This window comes from Harmonia axyridis, chromosome 1 (genome assembly GCF_914767665.1).
Source record: "Harmonia axyridis chromosome 1, icHarAxyr1.1, whole genome shotgun sequence".
Taxonomy (NCBI): Eukaryota; Metazoa; Arthropoda; class Insecta; order Coleoptera; family Coccinellidae; genus Harmonia; species Harmonia axyridis.
This window is the reverse complement of record NC_059501.1, coordinates 60790580-60813778: the sequence shown is the minus strand read 5'-3', so window position 1 is coordinate 60813778 and position 23199 is coordinate 60790580. Positions and strand designations below refer to the sequence as shown.

Genomic DNA, 23199 nt, shown 5'->3' with positions numbered 1-23199 from the left:
TCACTTTTTTTGGTGATTTTCCATAACCACAACACCAGTTATTCGTTATTTTCATCTCACGTTAACCTGTACAGCGAATTCACGTTCTGTTCTAATTTCTGTTAGGAGTTTTCCATTGCCAAGATGCTTCTCATGTGAGTTGCCAGTTGCCACTTCTATTTCTACCAGAAATAATGCTGGGCGTGTCAATCGCTGTAGTTCCAGTTCTCTCTTTCATCACCGACTTCAAACACTTTTGAATTTAACCCTCAATATCCCCCACCATTTTACCAACAGCTGAATGGTATACCATCGTCTATAATCGACACCGCAATATTTATTTATTTTTTGTAATGGACTATCATACTCTGAACTCTTATTTAGTGAGTATACATTGAAAGCATACGAATTCTTTTGATTGAGTTGAACATAAATTCATTGAGTTATCATATTGAGAAATTTTTATGTTATGATGAAAATAACATTTTGATAGATAAAAGCCGTATCTAATATTTCATTAATCTTATTTTTCCCAGCAAATGCGAACTCGTTCGAAAATTGAATAACGGTTCTAAGAAATAATGTAGACATTTAGCTTCAGGATCGAACACAAACAAGGAAATTGTGCCGTGTCTCAGTAAATAATCTATTTTTATACAGGTGCAGTCACCTGCGAATTAATCTCTAATTTCTTTCAAATCGATGTCGAAATTTGACTTTATCTCTTGTATGTCTTCAGATCTCTAAGCTTATAGTACATTGGACCCCCATATGAAACTTAACAGTTGAATATTTCGTTTGAAATAAAATTTTGTGGAACGCGTCGATTTAATGATTTGGTCATCGATTCACATGATAACTTATTTCGGTTCATCATGTCCAGTAATGAAAATTTGGAATCACTGAAGGATATAATTTTCTAACCCTCTTTGAAATCTTCACCACATTATGGAATTATTAGGAATAAAAAATGAACTAAAAAACATTCCGTAAGCCGTCCAGAGAAATTTATTCTAAAACTTGATTCTCCTGGCTCGAAAACATGATTCATGGATTTTGAAAGCAATACATCAAGAAATCAAATTTTAAATAATTAATAACTCCGAAAATTGACACACACACACATTTGCCAAATTCGAAAGGTGTTACTACAATATTTTTCACTGCAAAGTTCTGGCTCAAATAATTTCTATGAGTTTGATGTGGTAGGGAGATGGGGTCCGACAAATCTTTGATGGTTCTAATTTCTTCTAATTCATTTAAACAATTCGAGATTTAGAAAGAAAAATCCATAGTATTAGGAGATTGATAGATCAAGGTGTTCAAATTTCAAACTGCCATCTATGAAGGCGTATCGTTATACATCGTTTCTTCCAAACCACTTATTATTATAATGTCTGTTTTCTTGAAAATTGATTGAATTTTTTCAACGGTTATCAGATGTAAATCGATATTCCCCGCTAATTGAATTTTCCCTAAAATTCACATCGAACGAAATATTCAGCTATAAACTTCCATATGGGACAGCCTGTATGTACTGTATTATAGTTACCCCATCAAAATACTTATCCACACGTTGTTCCAAACACTTCATAGAGGGTCAATATCATTGTAGATCAATACGTGTTGAAAAGGTATATTGATCGTTTATGATACGCTTTAAGGGATCAATAAAGCTTATTGAAGAGCATGCATATTGATTGATTTATTGGCCTTCCATCCTAATATCTTTTTTATGATATATTCATTTTACATAACATTCAGTTTATTTTCTGTAGATTTTTCTATTCATTATTATCCAAGGTAGCTGTTATAACTGGATAAATATAATTTGGATGAAAAACACTAACAATTTTTTTTCGTTCACCTAGGAGTCCTAGGATATTCAATGCTTTCATTAAATGCCGAAGCCACAGACTTATGTGAAATTTTTCCGAAATGCATGAAAGGACTATCAACAAATGTAGAAGATAGAAAAACATTTCGATATCGAGATCCAATTTGAAAATGGACCGAAGATTGGCGCAAGAACATACGAGGAGAATAAATTGCAAAATGATACTTGATGTTACAAGAATATTAATTCTTGCACTTTTCAGTAAAGAACTGAAAAGGATTATTTTTTGTCGAGAAAGATTCTTGACAAAAGCGCAAGAACAATTTTTCCAAAAAAAGTTCTTTTAAAAATACTTAAGGAACAGAAACGATAATGGACGTTTGTCTGTAATGGAATTGAACTAAACAAACATTTTCGTTCTCCTCAAATTGCTGATCTTATTCAGCAATAGGAAAGTTGCCTTTAACTTTACAAAGGTAAACATTCGAAAAATCAAGAGTATTACTAAATAACGAACATTTTGATTGAATAAGGATCATTGAAATTTATCAAAGAATTGCATTCTACAGTGGTAAAATGCCAAGAAGATTATTATAATTGATTTCACAGGAAAGAAATCAAACTAGAAGGGAATTCAAACTATTCTGATAGGAGGATTATGTGATCTTGAGGGAAATCTGATCAAGTGGGGATACTGTGAAATATAATTCTCAACGGAAAATATTATAATTCAGTTTACGTTTAATACAACTGCTCAAAATATATTATGTCAAAATATTCAGTTCTGTATTTCTACCCTATTATTTTATTGATATACATATTACTTTTTAAATTTTTTTGAGAAGTCTGGTACAAGTTCATCATAAAATTATTAAGATTTGTAATTCAGCAATGACATATACACAATTCAATGAATTCGTATAGGTACCTACTTAGTTACATGCTATGACTTCACTTAAGTGTAGCAATATTTTTCTTCGTGATTTGAAACTATTTATACTCTATTCATCTGGCGAGCGTATAAATTTATTTGGAAATTGTTTCTATATCAAAATAAACAAGTTTCATTGAAAATTATACAACGAAAATTACATAGTAGGTATCAAAATGATTAACCTTTGATTTTGTTCTGGGATCTTGGGAGCGCTCGACAAATGAGCTATTTTTGACAGAAGAAAATGTACGAAATAGTTAGGAATAATATAATTGTTTCTAAATGGGTTGTAACTATCTGAAAGTGTAAATGCATATACAAAATTAATCATTGTTTTTACGTTGACAGTTATTTCAATAAACTTCGGTAGAAGGCGACATAGAAAATAATTTCTAGTAATTAGCGAAATATGAGCTGGAATTCAAAAGATTGGATTTTTGCACAATTAGAAAAATATCACTTTTTTACGCGGTGTTTCCATGATTTGAAATATTTTTGTAGGCAATTCGTCAGTCAGTTTTAAGACGAAAAGTTCCTATAGATACATGTTTTAAGTTTTGTAGTTATTGAGATACAGGGTGCTCAATGTTTTTAATTTTTTTGATAAAAGCAATAAAACATTGTGGTAAATATCAAAGTTGTACATTTCAAAGAAAATGTGCTCCTCCAGCTAAAAAACAAGCATCTGCTCGACGTCTAATGGATTGACGTTGGAAGAATCCAGGAGGATTGTGAATAATAATACATTGCACGAAGGTGTACATTTTGAACATTTGCTCTGAAATATACTATTTTCATTTTCTTCACAATTTATTGCTCCTATTAAAATAATAAAAACATGAACGTCCAGTATCTCATTAACGAAAGAACTTTTCACAAATATTTATGCCAACTTTTCGTCTCAAAACTTCTGAATATTGATGAAGAATTAACTGATTAATTTTTTAATATCGTGATAAATGAATTATTAGAACCAGAGGATGCCAAACTTACGTCATAGTATAAAATCTCGATGAAAGCTGAATTAATATACGATATGTCAAGTAGGAATTATCAACGCTTGCAGTTAGCGGGCATTAAAAGTTCATAAAAATGAGACCTTAATATGTCATAAGTATAAGCATTGAGATATATACATGTTATTTGGGTAGCAGACAATTTGCATTGTAGAAGACCCCCTAAATTCAGAAATTTCAGCGTCAATTCACTTCATAAGCATAAAAGCTTAAATTAACATTTTACCCGGACAACTATCAGAGGATGCTATCTCAATTGAGAGACAATAGATATCCTCCGTCAGATACTTTCAATAGATATTTTTCTAAAAAGTGCGGAAAGTGGTACTTTCCCGCACGAAACTGTCGTCAAGCAGTTCGGTGCGAGAAAGACACTTTCAGCAAGAGTTAGGATCAACATTTTCTCTACAATGGCATTAATTTATTTGAAATTGAGAAGGTTTAATTAATTATTCATATACACATGAATAACAAACTTATATCTGCATATCTCATCATTGGCGTTATTTGGACGTTCGGTGCACAAAGCATTGCAGGATTGACTTTACAATTTAATATTTTCTTTTCCGAAGACATAAGCGTGAGGAAAAGAACTAGCAGGGTTTTTTCCATACTGTGTGGGAGAGTGACTCTTTGGGCCTCAAAATTTGTGCAGGAAAAGGGTTGAAAGCTCACAGTTGTAGAAAAAAAGTATATAAAAAACAGGTGTCCTTCGAAATTTATTTGTTAGTTTTACAACTATCCAATTTGAGTTCATTTTTGCACTCATCAAAGTATTCAAATTACAATCAATCACTTTTAGTAGGTTTACGCTATATTTATTTCTCGCCATCTTCAGATAAACTGGCGGGGGGTTTCCACTGTGTCTGTCATTTGGGATAACATCTTTTGTAGTTACCCAAATAACATTATTGGGTCCCAATTTCATGCACATTTAACATCCGTCACCTGCCAAAGCCACGACAATCTAACTTTTTTATTGACCATTCCTACTTGACACTATTGAGGACATTGTGTGTACATAAACTTGCAGCTTTTAGACTATGACATACCTAATTCTTGCATCCAAGGGCTTTTACTCTATGATAAATTCAAATATATTAGGTAAAAAACAACAGATTATCATTAGTATGCACAAAATCCGTTTTAATATCGAGTTAGAATCAATTTTAATGAAAATTATGTTGAATGTTTCTTCTACAAGCATGCGCTTTCTACTCTTTTTCCACACTCATTTCAAATCACAAAAAGTCACTTTCCCGCACGCAAGTATTAAAGAATAAATTAAATTCTCTATGCACCGAACGCCCAATTAACGACATGCAGATTTATATCATTCATGTGTATGTATAATTAATCAAATCTTGTGAGTTCCAATTTATTTCAAGCTCTTGTAGAAAAAATGTTGTTCCTAACAATTGCGGAAAATGTATGTCCCGCACTCAACTGCTTGACCGTAGTTTCGTGCGAGAAAGTACCACTTTCCGCACTTGTTCGGAAATAGTTATTTTCCCAATAAGTGCGGAAAGTGATACTTTTCCGCTAGAGACTGCAGTTGACCGAGCGACGCCAAGCGGAGTTCGGTCAAGCTGTCGAGTGCGGAAAAGGCACTTTCCACATGAGTTAGGAACAATAGTTCCTAAGGAGAGTTTTCATCTTGATACCGACTGACGTTATTAGAAATTATATTTTTGTGCGCTCAGTCGCATAGAGAAACGTTTGAATTTTATGATTGACGCATAGAAATATGCCATAATTTCATGATTGATGCTACTCTATTATATTTGCGTGCGGAAAAAACCCTTGCTATTCACTTTCCGCATGCATATGCGTGCGGAAAGTGAATAGCAGGACTTTTTCCCGTACGAATTTGGAAAAGTGCTATTTTCTAAACATCAATGCGTGTAGAAAGTAATACTTTCGAAACGCTAGTAGGAAAATAACTATTGTAACCTATTATTAGTTATTACTTAAAATAATTCTAGAAGGATCAACACTTTCATAATATTTCAAACATTGTTGTCACTGTCACATAGCAATTAACACAGTTAATAAAATATATTAATCGTGTTTACACTTGGTGACATTATCCAGCAAGAATTGTTTCAGAATCGAATGAATTTTATGATTGACGCATAGAGACATGCCATAATTTCATGATTGATGCTACTCTTTTATATTTGCGTGCGGAAAAACCCTTGCCATTCACTTTCCGCATGCATATGCGTGCGGAAAGTGAATAGCAGGACTTTTTTCCGCACGAATTTGGAAAAGTTCTATTTTCTAAACATCAATGCATGTGGAAAGTAATATTTTCGAAACGCTAGTAGGAAAATAACTATTGTAACGTATTATTAGCTATTACTTACAATAATTCCAGAAGGATCAACACTTTTATAATATTTCAAATATTGTTGTCACTGTCACATAGCAATTAACACAGTTAATAAAATATATTAATCGTGTTTACACTTGGTGACATTATCCAGCAAGAATTGTTTCAGAATCGCAGGCCCTTCGCATTTCAATTATTGTAAGAACCGCCTGCTATATCTCTAAGTACTGCCATGGTCACCTTTCGATAGTCCATTAACTTCATTTTCATTTCTCTCCCGCTTTTTACTTCTAGAACTACATTAACATAATTTTGATTATGTGATTAAGGCTGATTTGTGGAAGGCACTTCGACCATTTCATTTTCTTCCTGAAAAACAAAGAAGTATTCAATAATAATAGAACAAAAAGTACAATGTACATAATAATTAATTAATAAGAAATCACTTTTCACTGATACATCAACATTTTCATTTGTTAAAAATTCAAGATTTACAATAATTTCCATCGTCGCCTTGAATTTTCGAATCTTGGAGACCTATCTTCTATTTATAACAATTTTTTCTCCAATCAACAAGGATCTCAAAATTTTTCCTAAACTCTCCTACATATTTCTGTTTCTTATTTGCAAATACGTATAATCCGAATGATTTAGAATCACATATCAATGGTTAGGATTGACATACACTCTTTGATTTTCCCACAACACCAAAATAATAAAAGTTTGAGGTTAAACTAAACAAACTTCTCCTCTCCTAACTAAACGCTGTTGCCGAACTCTATAAGTGAGTGAACGTCAACGTAGGTCGTAGTAAACTGATGTAAATTTTGATAAAACATACTCAAACTAGGGAGGTGGTAAGACAATAAGAGAAGGGGTGTTCAAATACAGGATACAGTACAGACCATAACATAAGAAACATTGTAATCTTAAATAATGGGTATATTACAGAAACGTAGGTTAACCGCAGGGGCCACATATTCTCTTTTTTCATAAACTTGGAAACCGTTTGTTATTCTCGACGTTGCCGTTCCTACATATTTTTCGTTATACCTACAGATTTTTACCTGTATCTATGAATTCGCATTCAATTTCTACTGGTATTTCTGCTACTATTCACAATTCCCTTTTTAAAATAAAATATGCAAAGATTTTCCACGAAAATATACGAAGAGATGCATACCTAATTTTATAACAATAGGTCTAATGGAACCCGAAGACTGAGATGCCTGGTATTTCACGTTAAAAAGACCAAACCGAAAATAAATAGCAAATTTCACAAAAATCTACCTGGAAAACAAAGGGTTTTGCGGGACCTTGTTTATATGGATTTTTTTTCTTAAAATTATTCATTATCTCATTTTGTTTGTACCTCCAATTTTTATTAACACATGGTAGATCGTAAAATCAAAAGTTTATCGGAAATGCTGTCATGAAAATATTGGATATTTCTTTTCAAACATTCCTCTCGAATATTATATGATTATGTGCTAAGCTTGAAATTTTGCACTTAGCTTAAAATTCTTATTACCCGGAATTTCAACTCAGAAACCCAGAATCGGTTTTGTGGTCTCGTGAAAAAATTGGGTTTTTTTCGATATTATTCTTGAATTTTCCATGGTTCTGGTAAGGCTAACAAAATTAAATTTTGCACAAAACTTGTCATTTTATGTCAAAATGCAAATTTTCTTCTCAGTCGAATCTACAGTTTTGAAATGAATAAGATAACAAAAGTTCGAAAGATCATATTTACGGAACTCATAGTCGGTTTTTGCCCATTAATGAACGCAATCGCAGCATTCAATCCTAACCTAATCTGAAATTTCAATTTTCTTGCTATTTCCGTTCGAGAGTTATGTATAGCGTAATTTTAAGGACTGTTTCGTCATCACGACGCAGAACTTGAAAATTACAGACATTGTGATGAGATGATGCGGCGACTTGTTCAGGGCACGACCGCTTGAAAAGAATGTTTTTCTATACTCAATTTTTCCCTTGAAAAAATAATAATGATTCAAGTTGATAAGAGGCAATTTTATTATATAATTTCATAGAAAAAATAAATATCAACTCTCGATTCAAAATGTGTACAATTATAGCCTTTAAGGTTAAAATATATTAATATTAAACATATTAATTCAATTAGTCTCTGGCAATTCATAGTGTAAAATAATTGATTACAGTAGGTAAACAGGTATCGAAAGTGATTAATAAATGAGGATGAATTAATCGAAGATAAAAAGTTGCAATGGACATATTCCGTTGAATCTACAAGAAGACGCTTTAACTTTTAACAGGCTATTTTGGTTTTTGTTCCCCCCTGTCCAGCTTGAGAATTAGTCTTCACTATATTTATGTGAAATCTACTTTTATTTCTCGATCGAATCTGCTGTTTTGAAATTAACCCATTACCTCCCATACTACTAATTTGAGTAAACTTCGAACTAAAATCTACTAGCAATTATAATTGTGTTCTACAATGAATATTTAATTCCCAGATTTCGTTATAGATGGGTAAGATGATGATAATCTAATGAATCATCTATTAAAACACGTCTTGACTTGTTCCACCTCTTCAAGGTTATCGTTTGCTTTGTATATTCTGAGATTTTCCGTTTGCTCCTACTTTTCTGGCTGTCAATTTTGTATTTGAATTACCTATACACTCTAATTTTATAAATTATTCAATTATTCATATATCCACTTCCGATGAAATGAGATAACGTTGTTGTCGTATAAGTATAAGAAAATTGTGATTTTTTTTTCATACTGACTGCTATACGGATTATAATTTTCAGCCAAATTCTTCCGAATGTTTATACGGAAAATGTTTCGGGAGTTTTCAGAGAAGCTATGAAGACATTATATTCTTGAAAAAACAAAAGAATTCTACAGCGTAAATAGTTCTAGTTCTGATGATAACATACTGCTATCAGTATTGTTTTCCAAAAAACTTTAATACTGAAAAAAAAAAAAATTATCATAGAGCAAGAAATCAGTATGTATGAATGTTACAGTTTCTAATAACTGATTTGGTAATAAATAATAATGAATTCTCTGATTTTCGTTTCAAGTTTTTCCTCAGATATCCTCCCATTGTACTCAATTGAGTACACGATGATAACTTTTTTCAATTAGATTTCAATGAAACAAATCCGAATGCTGCTCCATTATCCTGATCTAAAAATCAATTCCATAATGTTTATTGAAGTGATGTTGCAAGTAGGATAAGTGAAAACAAATGTGTCGTACTACCATTCAAAGTTTTGCGTGGCTTAAAGGTCCACTTAAGAGGGATTACCACCACGTGACTGCTCAATTCAAAACGAAATTATAGATTTATCCTCTTACAACCACCGATTGTTATGGGGTTTTCATATAATTTCTTTAAAAGGTAATCTACATTGTAGAATGACTATTGGCGTTAATACTACCTTTGACTACATTCTTTCAATAAATCGAAGATCTAACGTAACTTGCCACTCTACAAAATAATGTTCAAAAATGACATTCATAACATCACACAAAACGTAGGACCACAAGAAACAGCCTGCATCTCCAAAACAAAGCGTTTTCGGATTAAGGAACATCTGTATAACAAAATACATATGAGGTAGTTTTCAGCAAGCACGTGCTAACAAATTTGACAGATATGATGCAATCATAACACACTTCTGGGACCGACCTGTGATTGGATATTTGACTCAATTCACGTGTTTCTCCACAAAGAGCTCACTTCTTACGTGTCCCACGCGAATGAAAGTTTTGTATTATCTCAAAAAATATTGAAATAAATAACTAGAAAAATATAAAACACTACAAACTCGCGGTACAACCATGGCGGATCGAGAGAATGAGTTCTGCATTGATGCCAAAGCTTGGGTTTAAGCAGGTGGTTAGCAAATATTCTTCTACCAAAAATTAAAATAATTCTAATATCGAAGACAATTTATTCAAAAATTTCATATTTAACAGAATCATTCAATTTTCTTTTCATATAAAAGACTTGTTCAGTAATATAATACAAGGACATATCTATACCCTCTATAATATAATTGAGCATTTGGAAAGATTAATATTATGACAATAACCATTTTAGGATATTCACGAATTGGGTATGCTCCCTCCCTTCCTCTGAGGCTCTGATAGATAAACTGACAAATGAAATACTGTAAACAAACTAAATGTAAAAATGTTAAAAGAATAAAACGAATAATCGAAAAAATTCATAATTGTATGGGGCTAGGTTCATAAAATTGGTATTATTGTAATAAATTTCATCTGCAGTCTTACTCGTAATGGTTTTACAGTGAGAAATTTCGAGAACTGTGAGATATGAAGCAATAGATTGTAATAGATATTGTAAAAATTGGATTGTTCATTATAAACTTTTCTAAATATTTTAATATAAAAAAGCCCTTGGCCCTCCCGACATACAGAGCTTCTCAAAGACAATTAGCATTTACTCAATTTCTATCCGGCATTCGATATTCTTAATTCTATAAGAATCATTTCGAAAAAGAAATCTTTCTGAGGTATATAATTAGAAATACATCGGTGAGAATCCTCTTAACATTGAACTATTATAAATACTATACATGATTTTAATGGTTAATCTTTTTGCTCGTTCGTCATTAAGTTATTTTTCTTTCATTCAATCTGATTGATATTCAATGAAGAGAATACAAGTTGAACCTCAGAACCCCATCTCTATGACATTTAATATAATGTAAATATTGCCCACGTGGAAACATTCAATGACTCTTCAATACAAAACCCAACCTCAAAAGATATCTATCATCAAAACAACAATTAAATCATATGATTCTCAGGTATCATTGATAATGCTTAAATTAAAAACTTACGTTGACATTTTTGGATCTTATTTTCAATCCGTCGTTTTCTTGATGGGCCATGACAACTGGTTTGACATAACTGTTCCTTAAAATCTTCATCCACTACACTAAGGTCTCACTAGTTATAATATTTCCAAATTGAATTTCAATTTGCAGTATTATTGTCACGTTCAACATTTACAGTTCATTCAGTTTTTATTAACGTCAAACGAAAACCTAACCTAAATGTAACCTAACCTAAATACTAAATAAAGAGAACATGCACTTCCAACTGCTATCCTTCAAGTGACAAGTTCTGTGGTATTGGGAATCTTCTATGGTATTTAACAATTTGTCGTTCTTCTTGAGGAATATGATAACATGTAAATTTCAATTTAAGATTATTTTTTATGTGACGATTACTAGATAGGTTCTGCCGTACGTTCTTTTATTGTTATATAAAAACAAATAAATCTTTTATGTACGCTTAGATTATAAATCTAGTTTAATATTCTGATATTTTATTTGAATGGTGACCGACCTACCAAGCTGTAAAACAAAGAAGAGTTGGTAGGTAGTACATAAATGTCAAATAGTGTTGCCAAAAGGTGAAACGTTGCAAATGTGGTGAAAAGTTGCATATGTAACAGAACGTCAATAGTTCCAACTAAGTTAAGTTAATAATTTGATAGAAGTGAGTGAAAAAGTAATGATTGTTTTTAAGTTCTTCTCAAGTATTGTAAGTATGAAATTTGTTTACATCCATTTATTGAAATCAATTTTTTGAGTTCCATCTCTAAAGAAGCGAAGAATTGTACTATTTGCTGTTTTTACATGTTGTCATTATTTTTGTTTTTGAAATTGTTTTAAAATATCGTGATACTTATTGCTTAATCGAAACAGCTCTGTTCATCTTGGAGGTCTGATAAGTAAGTTAAAAAATATTTACTAAAATCATTTAATCAACTCATAGTGCGGTATGTATACGAATATATCTTTTGTACGTTTTTCTCGTGCTAATAATCATTGAAATTCCCAAATGCGTAAGTATAATTCATTGAAATTAATTTTTTGAGTTCCATCTCTAAAGAAGCGAAGAATTGTACTATTTGCTGTTTTTACATGTTGTCATTATTTTTGTTTTTGAAATTGTTTTAAAATATCGTGATACTTATTGCTTAATCGAAACAGCTCTGTTCATCTTGGAGGTCTGATAAGTAAGTTAAAAATATTTACTAAAATCATTTAATCAACTCATAGTGCGGTATAATACGAATATATCTTTTGTACGTTTTTCTCATGCTAATAATCATCGAAATTCCCAAATGCGTAAGTATAATTGAAATTCAAGTTAATATTCATGTTACCAATTGTTATAGATATTTTTAGTTCTTTTGTCTTGTAAATACGATGTACTAATATTCATTCTCTTCAACCTATTCAAACATGTTTTGAATTACACTACTTTTGGTTTTTCAAACGGGGATGGATATGAGCTTTCTCTTCTATTTTCTTAAAACGCGGTGCAAACTTAACCTACACTAACCAAACTTGGTACAGCCTGTCCTTCGGCTGTCAATCATTCAATTAGTACTTCTCAAAGAAAAAACAACCCGACAATATACCTTTAAGGCTATTACTACGCATGACAGTCCATGATGCTTTAAATAAAATTCTTATTGCTTCAGGCCCCAAATACCGGTTATAAAAAAAATCTTTCACTTGCCGTTCCTATTTTTTTGTTCGGAAATTATAAGATCCATTAGAAAGTAATGTTCATAGTTTGAAAATTTTTAAAAAAAATCATACATCGAAAATATGGCAGTATAAAATTATGTAGTTGAGAACATGTAATGCTACGTAATAGACTCTTCATCGCTGTCCTTTACATGTTTTAAATGATATTCATATGATTTGGGATGTGTACATCCCAAACAACAATTAAAAAAAGTAGATCGACTTCATGTTTTTTATCCAAATATAAAGCCGCTAATCATTTTTCTCTACACATCACTCATACTACAAAAAATGTGTCACAAAATCTTTCCTAGTTTATTTGGACATTACCTGAATACAGTAGTATATTATTGGTAGTAAGTACAAGTTGTATTTTTGCCAACTAGCTATTCACTTCAAAATTTAAGTTTTTGAGTGACAGTTTGAACAATGAGCTTAAGTTTTGCACAGTTCATCAAATTTTGGGGCAAGACGACAATTTTTTCTTCCATACATATAATACTGTATTCGAAACTACTTGAATAATATACCTGTTATTGTAAGCAAGATGAACAGATTAATTTCACTGAGTCCAGACAATATCCACTAGGATTTGTGACAAAAGTAGTTTTGACCTAACAAATTTTAAAAAGTTGAATGGATTTTGACCTAAAACATTCTTTTGTAATTTTTTAGGAATTACATGTAATAAAGGGACAAAGGAAATGTCTGATAATGGGGTAATTTCAACTACGACATTGCAGAAAAGGACGACATATAAGGCAGAAATATCAAAATTAGCAAATATAATAAGATATACAAAGAACATTTATTTCTTTAGAGAGATCAATTATCAGAGCAAAATTTCATTACTAAGGGTACTCAAAAGGAAAACGTCATACAAGAAAAAATTACCTATATTAACAAAGAGTAAAAGACACAGAAAGGACATTTTGAGCAATAGATAATACATAATTTCATCAGAATTCCACTCTGGAAAATAAGGACATTGCTGGATTTTTGGTGCAGGTACTACCTATATTGTAAGACATATAAGTTTTGAAATTCAAAAAAGTTAAAAAAAATTGTTATGAATTCTACATTGTAATTTAGTTTCAAAAGTAGAATATAGTTCATGCATATCCTCAGTATCAATAAATTTATTTATAAATATTTTTCTTATTTGAATGTTTATATGTTAATAATTTCAGAGTTTCGTCAATGATTATTCAAATTGCTTTCAGAGTTTTAAGAGAGGCCAGCATATGGTTTCTCATTGTACTTCTTTGTCTATAAGAGGCAAGGGTATGTACTTTAAATATACATATTTACAATAAATGCAACTTCTATTGAATTGATTTGTATATAATATATCAACATTTCAAACCATATTTCGAGTCTGAAATGTGATTTGAATATATATATATATTCATGTCCAAAACAAGAATGGTGAAATATTTTATTATTCACAACACCTCTTCTAGACTCATAGGCTTCCAATATAACATTAATGTTTGTTTTTTTAGTTCTCCCAATGTGATATGAAATGAAACGACTGCGAGTGGATGAAACAGTAAAAGAAGGAGGTGGTTCGATATCAAGCACTATATACCGACAACCCATTTCTAATTCATCCACCTTATCTTATACGACAGCTGGTTCTGTCAAAGTGGTCGGTGAGGGAATGCAAACTGGATTATATCCATCTGCTCCATCCGTTAACTACGGAACTATGCCAACAGCTGCTGTCACCCATTCTGGCCATAGCCAGATTCGTGGCTCTGATAGTTCTCCTCCAACTCCTCAAGAGCCGGTTCAACAACAAAGCCCAGGAAGTTTTCACAGGCTCAAAGTGGAAGATGCATTATCTTATTTAGATTTGGTGAAATTCAAATTCAATTCAAAACCGCAAGTGTATAATGATTTTTTGGATATTATGAAGGAATTCAAGAGTCAAAGTATTGATACTCCTGGTGTAATAGAAAGGGTTTCAAATCTTTTTGACGGCTTCCCAGATCTCATTGTGGGTTTCAATACGTTCCTCCCTCCAGGCTATAAGATAGAAGTACAAAAAAATAATGATGGTTATGCTTTCCATGTATCAGTTAGCATGGGCAATGTAGCAGGAGGCTCTGACAATCATCATAAAACATCAATGATAATGAAAGGATCTGGCACGATCAACACTTCAGTTTGTGGTCAACCCATAACACATACCCAGCAGACCTTACCGGTACCTTCACATATTTCCCCTGTCGCCCCTCAGGCACCCCCGCAACAACCATCTATTGTTCATCATTCAAATTCATATGTTCCCAGTGCTACTACTTACAATTCTTTGTCGTTATCTGCCGCACAAGCAGCAGTCAATCAAGCATTACAAGGTCACTCGGAAACACCTCAGAATCAACCTGTAGAGTTCAACCATGCGATTAATTACGTTAATAAAATCAAGGTATGTCAAAATTTTTCTCTTATATTTTATATTGATAAGGAAAATCTAAGAGTCAATCAGAATCAGTTTTGTTCATTGCATATAAAATCTTTACTACGAATAATGGTATTTTCATTCTTCAAAAGAAAAATTTTAAACATTTGATTTTAATTATTATATGAGAGGAATAAGTTAAGTCAAGTTAAGTTTTAAGTTCTACGGCTTCGACTAGATTATAAATTTTTATCAAAGATCTAGTATTCCTTCTATCTCTCAGAGTATTTTAGAAAATTTTTCAATGTTGAAATGTAGATATACAGATTCTAATTCCAAAATAAAAACTGTAAAACTGATTTTGAATTATTTTGAAGGTTTACCATTGCAAATAACGAAGTGTAAATAATTCCAAATTTTAAAATAAACTTCAAAGAATAACTTTTCACCCATATGACTTATTAAGCATTCTTCATTATGTTTCAAAATCTTCTATTTGCTTTACATTTTATTTTGTAAACTTCACAGTTCGCCCGATAACATTCCAATCATATAAATAGTTTTAGAAATTAGTATGAAAAGTAACCTCTAATTTTTTATAAAGTTAAAAATGGCACCGTGATTCTAGTATATATATATATCAGTTTACTCACAGTACTTTCGAAAGCCTCTCTCAAATTGTCCTTAATTCTTCACTTATTAGGAATTAATTGAATTCTTTTTGATTATTTTAAGAATCGCTTCCAAGGCCAACCGGAAAAGTATAAGAGATTTTTGGAAATCCTCCACACATACCAGAAGGAACAACGTACGCTTAAGGAAACTTCAGGAGGATTAGGAGGAAAACAATTGACAGAACAAGAAGTGTATAGTCAGGTAGCAAAACTATTTGAAAATCAAGGAGATCTTTTAGCGGAATTTGGTCAATTTTTACCAGACGCCACTAGTCATATGAACCAAGTACAATCAGCAGAACACCATGTTTCAAAAAAACCTCCTGTTAAACCAAGTTTTAGAGAAAACATGGTAGAAAGGAACGTGCCACCTAAAATCCCAATTGCTCCTAGTCAAAAAAGATCTTTATCCCCATATTCCAGTACCAGAGACAGTCATCCACCAAAGAAACATAAACTTTCTTCCTGCCGTGACATTACCATTACAGAAGCCGGAAAATATGGTACACTGAACGATTTTGCATTTTTTGATAAGGTAATGTATATTTTTCTATAAAAAAAATGTATTATTAATTTAACAGAGGAAATTGATTTTGCGAATTCATACAAATGTTTTATTTGATTTATTTAATTGAGTCATATGGTTTCCTCAAAAATTACCTATTGAATAGATTTTGTAGATAGATTTTTCTTGAAAGTGATTTTGAATTTCATTTAGGAAAATAAATACTTCTAAAGTAAATATATCGGTTTTATTATTATTCACTTGAGTTGAATGAATTAGTTTATGGATATTCAATGTTTCCTTAAATATCCTTCCAAGTCGAAAATTAGTTCTAAGAATAAACTATTAATAGATAACTTTTGTCATTTCCATTCAATTTCAATGAAACAAAGCCTAAATGTTGCTCCATTCAACTGTGAAAATCTCAATGAATTGAGTGTTGCAAACCAACAAAAATTTAAAAAAATATATTTTTTGTATTCTGTTACTTTTTTCTCATCGCACATCCTAATTCATGAATTTTTGTAATGTTAGGCATCGGTTTCTACTGCTTTTTAATTTTATTAGATTATAAAAGAATTATATGATAGGATGAACAACATTAATTTTCTGACATTTTTCAGCTGAGGAAACAAGTGAAATCATATGAAATTTACGAAAATTTCCTGAGATGTTTAACACTGTATAATGAACAAATTGTGACCAGAAGCGAATTAATATTGATGATAAACCCCCTCATTGGGAAGTTTCCAGATTTGATGAGATGGTTTAGAGATTTTCTTAGACAAACCGATGTGGAAAGTATTCCATATAATGTTGTTCAAAATGAAAGACCAAAAGGAGATTTGGCTCAAGAAATCGATTTTGCGACTGCTAAAAGGCTGGGCGCAAGCTATTGCATTATTCCACCTTCGCAAGAAGTAAGAGTTAGTTCAAGCCGAACACAGTTGTGCAAGGATGTATTGAATGACCAATGGGTTTCGTTTCCAACATGGTCTGAAGATAGTACCTTTGTTGGCTCTCGAAAAACTCAATATGAAGAGTATATGTATCGTTGTGAAGATGAAAGATTTGAGATGGACGTTGTGATTGAAACCAATGCTTCAACAATAAGAGTTCTGGAAAATGTTCAGAAGAAAATCAGTCGAATGAAACCTGAAGAACTTGCTAATTTCACTTTGGATGATACTTTAGGTGAATCCACTTTTCCAATTCTAATTATCACATTTTCCCATAGAATTTTAAATTCTTGACATTGATTAATAATAATTTCAATTTGAATTCATTGAGTTTTAGGTGTTAATCATTTATGAATCCTTCAATGAATTCTTCTTGAATCAAATTCGTCTATCTCAACATGTATACAATTATAACCATTATCTTGTTCTTAGGTGGTAATTCTGCAATTTTACATCAGAAGGCATTGAAGAGGATCTATGGTGAAAAAGCTAAAGACATCATTGAAGGTCTTAAATGTAATCCTGCTAATGCTATTGGTACTATACTAGCTCGTTTAAAGTCTAAAGAATTAGAATGGCGAGAAGCGCAAAAAGGTTTCAACAAAATTTGGCGTGAACAAAATGAAAAATATTATCTGAAGAGTTTGGATCATCAAGGGATGAATTTTAAAGCCACAGATGTAAAAGCTTTGAGATCAAAGAGCCTTTTCAATGAGATTGAAACTTTATATGATGAGGTAAGTTTTTTAGACATCAACTTTGCTTAATAAATACATACATAAATACTCAAATATTTCTCTCATTGGTTGAATTTTGAACATCTTCATTTTGTCCCTCATCACATGACCTAAGGCTTAATCTTTTTCTCTCTAATGTTGAAGTCAATGCTCTGCACTGTACGACAGCATGTATTATAATATCATTGTATTGCTTTATTCCGCCAGTTACAGAGGTTAGAACATGAAAGAATTAATTCCATCAGATGTATAATCTCAAGAACCGAAAAAGAAAACATTCTCACCATTGATTTTACATCAATTACATTGAACGTCTCACTAATATTTCAAATATTATGATTATGATTTCATTCTAAAATAGTCAAATAGGTTTATATGCATTACTGTTTACTATTTCATTTTTTAATCTAGTACTTAATGTTATTCTGAAGTCTTGTCAATGTTTAATGGATTTTATTTATTTTTTAGAGGCACGAGCAAAATGATGATGCAGGTAGGGAGGTAACAAGTGGACCTCACATAGTAATTCCTTATAGGGATCGCACCATTTTGGACGATGCAACTAATTTACTCATCCATAATGTGAAGAGGCAAACAGCTATACAAAAAAGCGAGAAGCATAAAATAAAACAATTTCTCTACAGAACCCTACCAGACTTCTTTTTTCATCCGAAACAGCATCTCAGCGATGATGAAGAAGGTAAATAATTGTTTTATATATGAGAGTTTCTATTTTATGCTTAATGTGCAGATTTTTGATTGCTTAAAATTGTATCTTTCATTCGTAGATGATAAAGATGAAGACGAGAGCCCTAGTAGTAGTCCTAATAATAATAAAAATTCCAAAAACACAACGAACTCTATTAAATCACCGTTACGTTATGATTCAGAAAAGGTAGAAACTGAATCTGATTCGAAGGAACAAATACTTCCACATGCCCAAAGTGAAGATCCAGTAAGTGAAATAAACTAGTTTTAAACTAAACATTAAAATAATAATTTTTGTTGTAACTTCATCCTTAAAACAAAAATTAATTCAAAATAACAGAAATTATACTGTAAAACAGCGGGCTCAAGTATCTGTAGTTTTCACATCTTGCATAGAGAATGGTCTTGAATGATTAGGTTTAGCTCACTGAGAAATAATTCGAAGTCAAAATCCACTCGCCATGAACACAATAACTCTTCAACAGAACGTAACGGGTGTTTTTTTTTTTCGAGGTATATAACTTTAAGTTGGCATTACTGTTCAAGATGGCGACCGATTTAACAGCTGTCAAGTGATTTATTCTCAGTTTTGTTCGGCAATTCATCATGAATAGACTCACGCCTGAACAACGCTTGCAAATAGTGAAATTTTATTTCTAAAATAATGGTTCTGTGCGGAATACGTATCGCGCACTACGTCCATTTTATTTTGTTCAGCGATGAAGCGCACTTCTGGTTGAATGGCTACGTCAACTAACAAAACTGCCGCATTTGGAGTGAAGCTAATCCTCAAGTGTATGTCGAAACACCGTTACATCCAGAAAAACTGACTGTTTGGTGCGCTTTATGGGCTGGTGGAATCATTGGTCCGTACTTCTTCATAAACGATGATGGCCAGAACGTTACAGTCAATGGTGATCGGTTTAGTGCCATGATTACTAACTTTTTCATTTCTGAATTGAACAACCATGATGTCAAGGAGCTTCCAAAAAGACGGCGCAACATGTCACACAGCTCGTGTCACAATCCATTTATTGAAAGACACGTTTGGTGACCGCCTAATTTCACGTTTTGGACCTGTGAATTAGCCTCCAAGATCTTGTGATTTAACACCGCTAGAATACTTTGTGTGGGGCTATGTAAAGTCATTGGTCTATGCAGATAAGCCACAAACCCTTGACCATTTGGCAGACAACATTCGCCGTGTTATTGCCGATATACGGCCACAAATGTTGGAAAAATTCATCGAAAATTGGACGTCCAGATTGGACTACATCCGAGCCAGCCGTGGTGGTCATATGCCAGAAATCATATTTGAAATGTAATGCCACAAGATTATCTTGCGGATAAATAAAATTCATGTCAATCTAATAATCCATCGTTGTTTTATTGCAATTTAAAGTTCTATAGCTCTAAAAAAAAACACCCTTTACTAAACACTTGAAATTTTCAGGATAACTCCAGGGTTCAAAAATCTTCGTTATATCTGTGCAAAATTTCTCAATAATTGGAAAAACACCCATTTGGTCAAACTGAAATCAAGAAAACAGTAATAAAATAGCAATAATAAAGAATATTTATTCATGCACATTTGAGCCTGGGATATGAAAACACATAAATTTGGATTTATCATAAATTTTGTGCGACTAAGTTTACTGATAATTCAAGTTAATTCAGCACAAAAATAATTCAAGAACAACAGGATTTTCGTTTGGTGTCAAGTTTTAGACAAGCAGCATTTATTTTTAAAAACTAAAATACTCCAATAAAAACAAAATTCCATTGAAAATAGACAAGTTTGAATGCAGAATTACCCGCATGATTTGGTATTGATATATGAATGTATGTATCTAAAAAGGAAAAATCGAACTTTTCAAACCTATTTAGTATCTTTGTATCACTTTTCCAGGAAATATTATTCCAAAATCGTGACAATTTGCCTTGAAAGTTCACGTTATTCTGTTTTCATGGCATGCCACAAGGCAAGATGTTTTCACTTGAGATTTGTGTGCATAAGACTGACTTAAGTACATTTAGTGAAGCAAAAATCTACATTGAAAATAAGAACAAAAACGCTAAAGCTCCTGATCTGACATTACTAATTTTTTATTACTATTACAGTAGACTCTCGTTAACTCGAAATCCACGCTAAGTAAAATTATTTTCAATCCTCTTGGAAAAACCTGTCTGAGCTGAAAGAATTTCCATGCTCAACTGGAAATGACTTTACGAATATATTTACCATTTTCACCTCTAGAAGTCGAAGACACACAAAAATTACCTCTAACTTGAAGTCTGTAGTTAATTCCAAACCACTTCGCACAAGTCGAAACGTGTCTATATAAATCAGCTTATTTAATGATGCAATTATTGCATTTTGAGGTTTTATAGTTTTGTTGTTTAGCTGTGCGAAGGCTGAAGACTTGTTTAATGTTTCTTATCCCGGATCTACCAAGCCTCTGAGAGACCCCTCAAAAAAAAGGAATTTTTACGAAAAACTTATTTAGAGTTTTCACTCCCAATTGCTAAAACAAGCTCAAAAAATTTAAATAAAATGCTCCTGCTTTTATAATTGCAATTTCTCAGGAGTTGTCAGGTTGAAAAAAATGTTGCCTAAAAAGAAACGATCAATAACTCTTTGAAAATTAACTTTTTTGACGTTTTGTAATCTAAACCAGACTTCTCTATCAGTGAAACTCTTAAAATATTCAGAATTTGTCAATTGGCATTTATCATCACATAAAGTCATTGGTCTATTCCATTATGAAATTTTCTGTTGTCAATTAATTTTTCAGTAAATTCATCAAATATGTATACGACCTACTCCTACTATAGGGAACAGATATCACTATTCTTGACCTCTATAACTTGAATTTTCATTTGGCTAACCTCTATTTCTCGTTACCTCTAAGTCGAATTTAATCTAAAATGACCTTTATAACTCGAACTTCACCTATGTCAAACTATACACAACTCGACGAAAAATCTTGGACCCGTCGTGTTTTGAGTTAACGAGAATCCACTGTATATTATTTCTATGTGTACATTGGATTGATTTTAATTTTATGTTTCAGGAAGAAGCATACACTCTTTTCATGGGGAACAACAATTGGTATATATTCCTAAGGTTACACGCGATTTTATGTGACCGACTATCAAAAATTTATGAGAGATCTGTGATAGTGGCAGAAGAAGAAGCTAAACAACAACCTAAAAGAAAAGAGAGCACAGCATTATCCTTGAGGTTAAAGCCAAAGCCCCACATTGAAATTCACGAGTATTACCCTGCCTTCTTAGATATGGTTAAAAGTCTTTTAGATGGTAACATGGATGTAAATACTTACGAAGATACTCTCCGTGAAATGTTTGGGATATATGCGTACATTGCTTTCACCTTGGATAAAGTGGTTTCAAATGCTGTTAGACAACTACAACATTGTGTCACTGAAAAAAGTGCCAAGGCTTGCTCAGATCTGTTTCTATCTGAGCAAAAAAAAGGCTCAACAGGAGGTCCTTGTGTAACGGCTCACAAACGTGCACACATTGAACTAGCATATCAGAGGGCAGCTGAGAAAGCTGTACAAGATGAAAATTGTTTCAAAATATTCTTTTATAAGAAAGACTGTAGAATGACCATTGAATTACTTGATACTGAGAATGAAAATGATGGTAAAAGAGTTGAAGATACGAAGAAATGGAGCATGTATAAAGAGAGTTACAGTGATTGTAGGAACACAGGGAAGATAAAATCACCGGTTTTTCTGGAGAGAAACCTTCGGTAAGTGATAGAACTATAAGCACTTGCTAAGTAAATTTTTAAATGGATTACGAACGAATTATTCAAATAATAACGACTATTTTATGGAATAGACACCGGAAATTTATTCGTTATCATCAGTTGAATTTAAACACAAGATTGCATTACTGAATTCGAAAAACAAGAACAAGCAAGTTTTCCTAACTGAAAAAACTAGAGGAGAATTGAATTTCCAGTGGAAAACATTTGTTTTATTCATATATATGGCAGACGTTTCGGAGATCATCTTTGAAGATATCATTCAAACTAATAATAAAAATTTGAAAGTGACGTTTGGATGGTTATGACGTTGTATGAAAAACAAATGAACTGGAAATTTCAAATGTCGAGTAATAGTGGAAGAAGAACGTTTGGAAATGGATGGAACGACAAACTTGAAAGCGCCAATCAAAAAGTAGAGGAGTTTGAGAAACGAAGTGGTGCAGAAGAATAGTATTATCTGCTTTTAAAGGCAGATGATCTGAAAGTTCATTAATAGAACCTAAGGAAATAAATGGAGAGAATCTTACTATTGAGATAGCAGAATCGCAATTGTAAATTTAGCTTCACCCAGAGAAGATAATGCCTTAAGAAATACGAATTTGGTAATTGAACATTATTTTTCCAAATTTTAAATATTTCATTATTTTCAATTCTGAATATTGATCATAATTCAAATCAAAAAGTTCTAATCTTTTTGGAAAATTCCATAGTTAATTTTTGTTATTGTACCCGATAAA

The 23199-nt window shown here is 32.0% G+C and overlaps 1 protein-coding gene and 1 long non-coding RNA gene across 7 annotated transcripts in view; one reads left to right on the top strand and one right to left on the bottom strand.

Moving 5' to 3' along the window:
• The window catches only part of LOC123688743 (paired amphipathic helix protein Sin3b), a 40884-nt gene that overhangs the window by 1462 nt on the left and 16223 nt on the right, over positions 1-23199 (top strand). Inside the window, exons 1-9 of one of the 2 annotated variants that reach the window (XM_045627389.1) lie at positions 13349-13681; positions 13897-13957; positions 14179-15107; positions 15816-16289; positions 16883-17453; positions 17651-17955; positions 18424-18655; positions 18744-18910; positions 21738-22441. In XM_045627389.1, coding sequence (XP_045483345.1) covers positions 14199-15107; positions 15816-16289; positions 16883-17453; positions 17651-17955; positions 18424-18655; positions 18744-18910; positions 21738-22441 — 3362 coding nt within the window. In that variant the 5' untranslated portion in view covers positions 13349-13681; positions 13897-13957; positions 14179-14198. Of the gene's footprint in view, positions 1-13348; positions 13682-13896; positions 13958-14178; positions 15108-15815; positions 16290-16882; positions 17454-17650; positions 17956-18423; positions 18656-18743; positions 18911-21737; positions 22442-23199 lie in introns of those variants that run through there. The other variant, XM_045627388.1, reaches the window with a different exon arrangement.
• The window catches only part of LOC123688745, a 43676-nt gene that overhangs the window by 12757 nt on the left and 7720 nt on the right, over positions 1-23199 (bottom strand). The window contains exons 1-2 of one of the 5 annotated variants that reach the window (XR_006750103.1): positions 6787-6801; positions 6136-6470 (exon numbers count right to left, since the gene is read on the bottom strand). This is a non-coding gene — a long non-coding RNA (uncharacterized LOC123688745). Of the gene's footprint in view, positions 1-4; positions 370-6135; positions 6471-6786; positions 6802-23199 lie in introns of those variants that run through there. The other 4 variants (XR_006750102.1, XR_006750098.1, XR_006750099.1 and 1 more) reach the window with 4 other exon arrangements.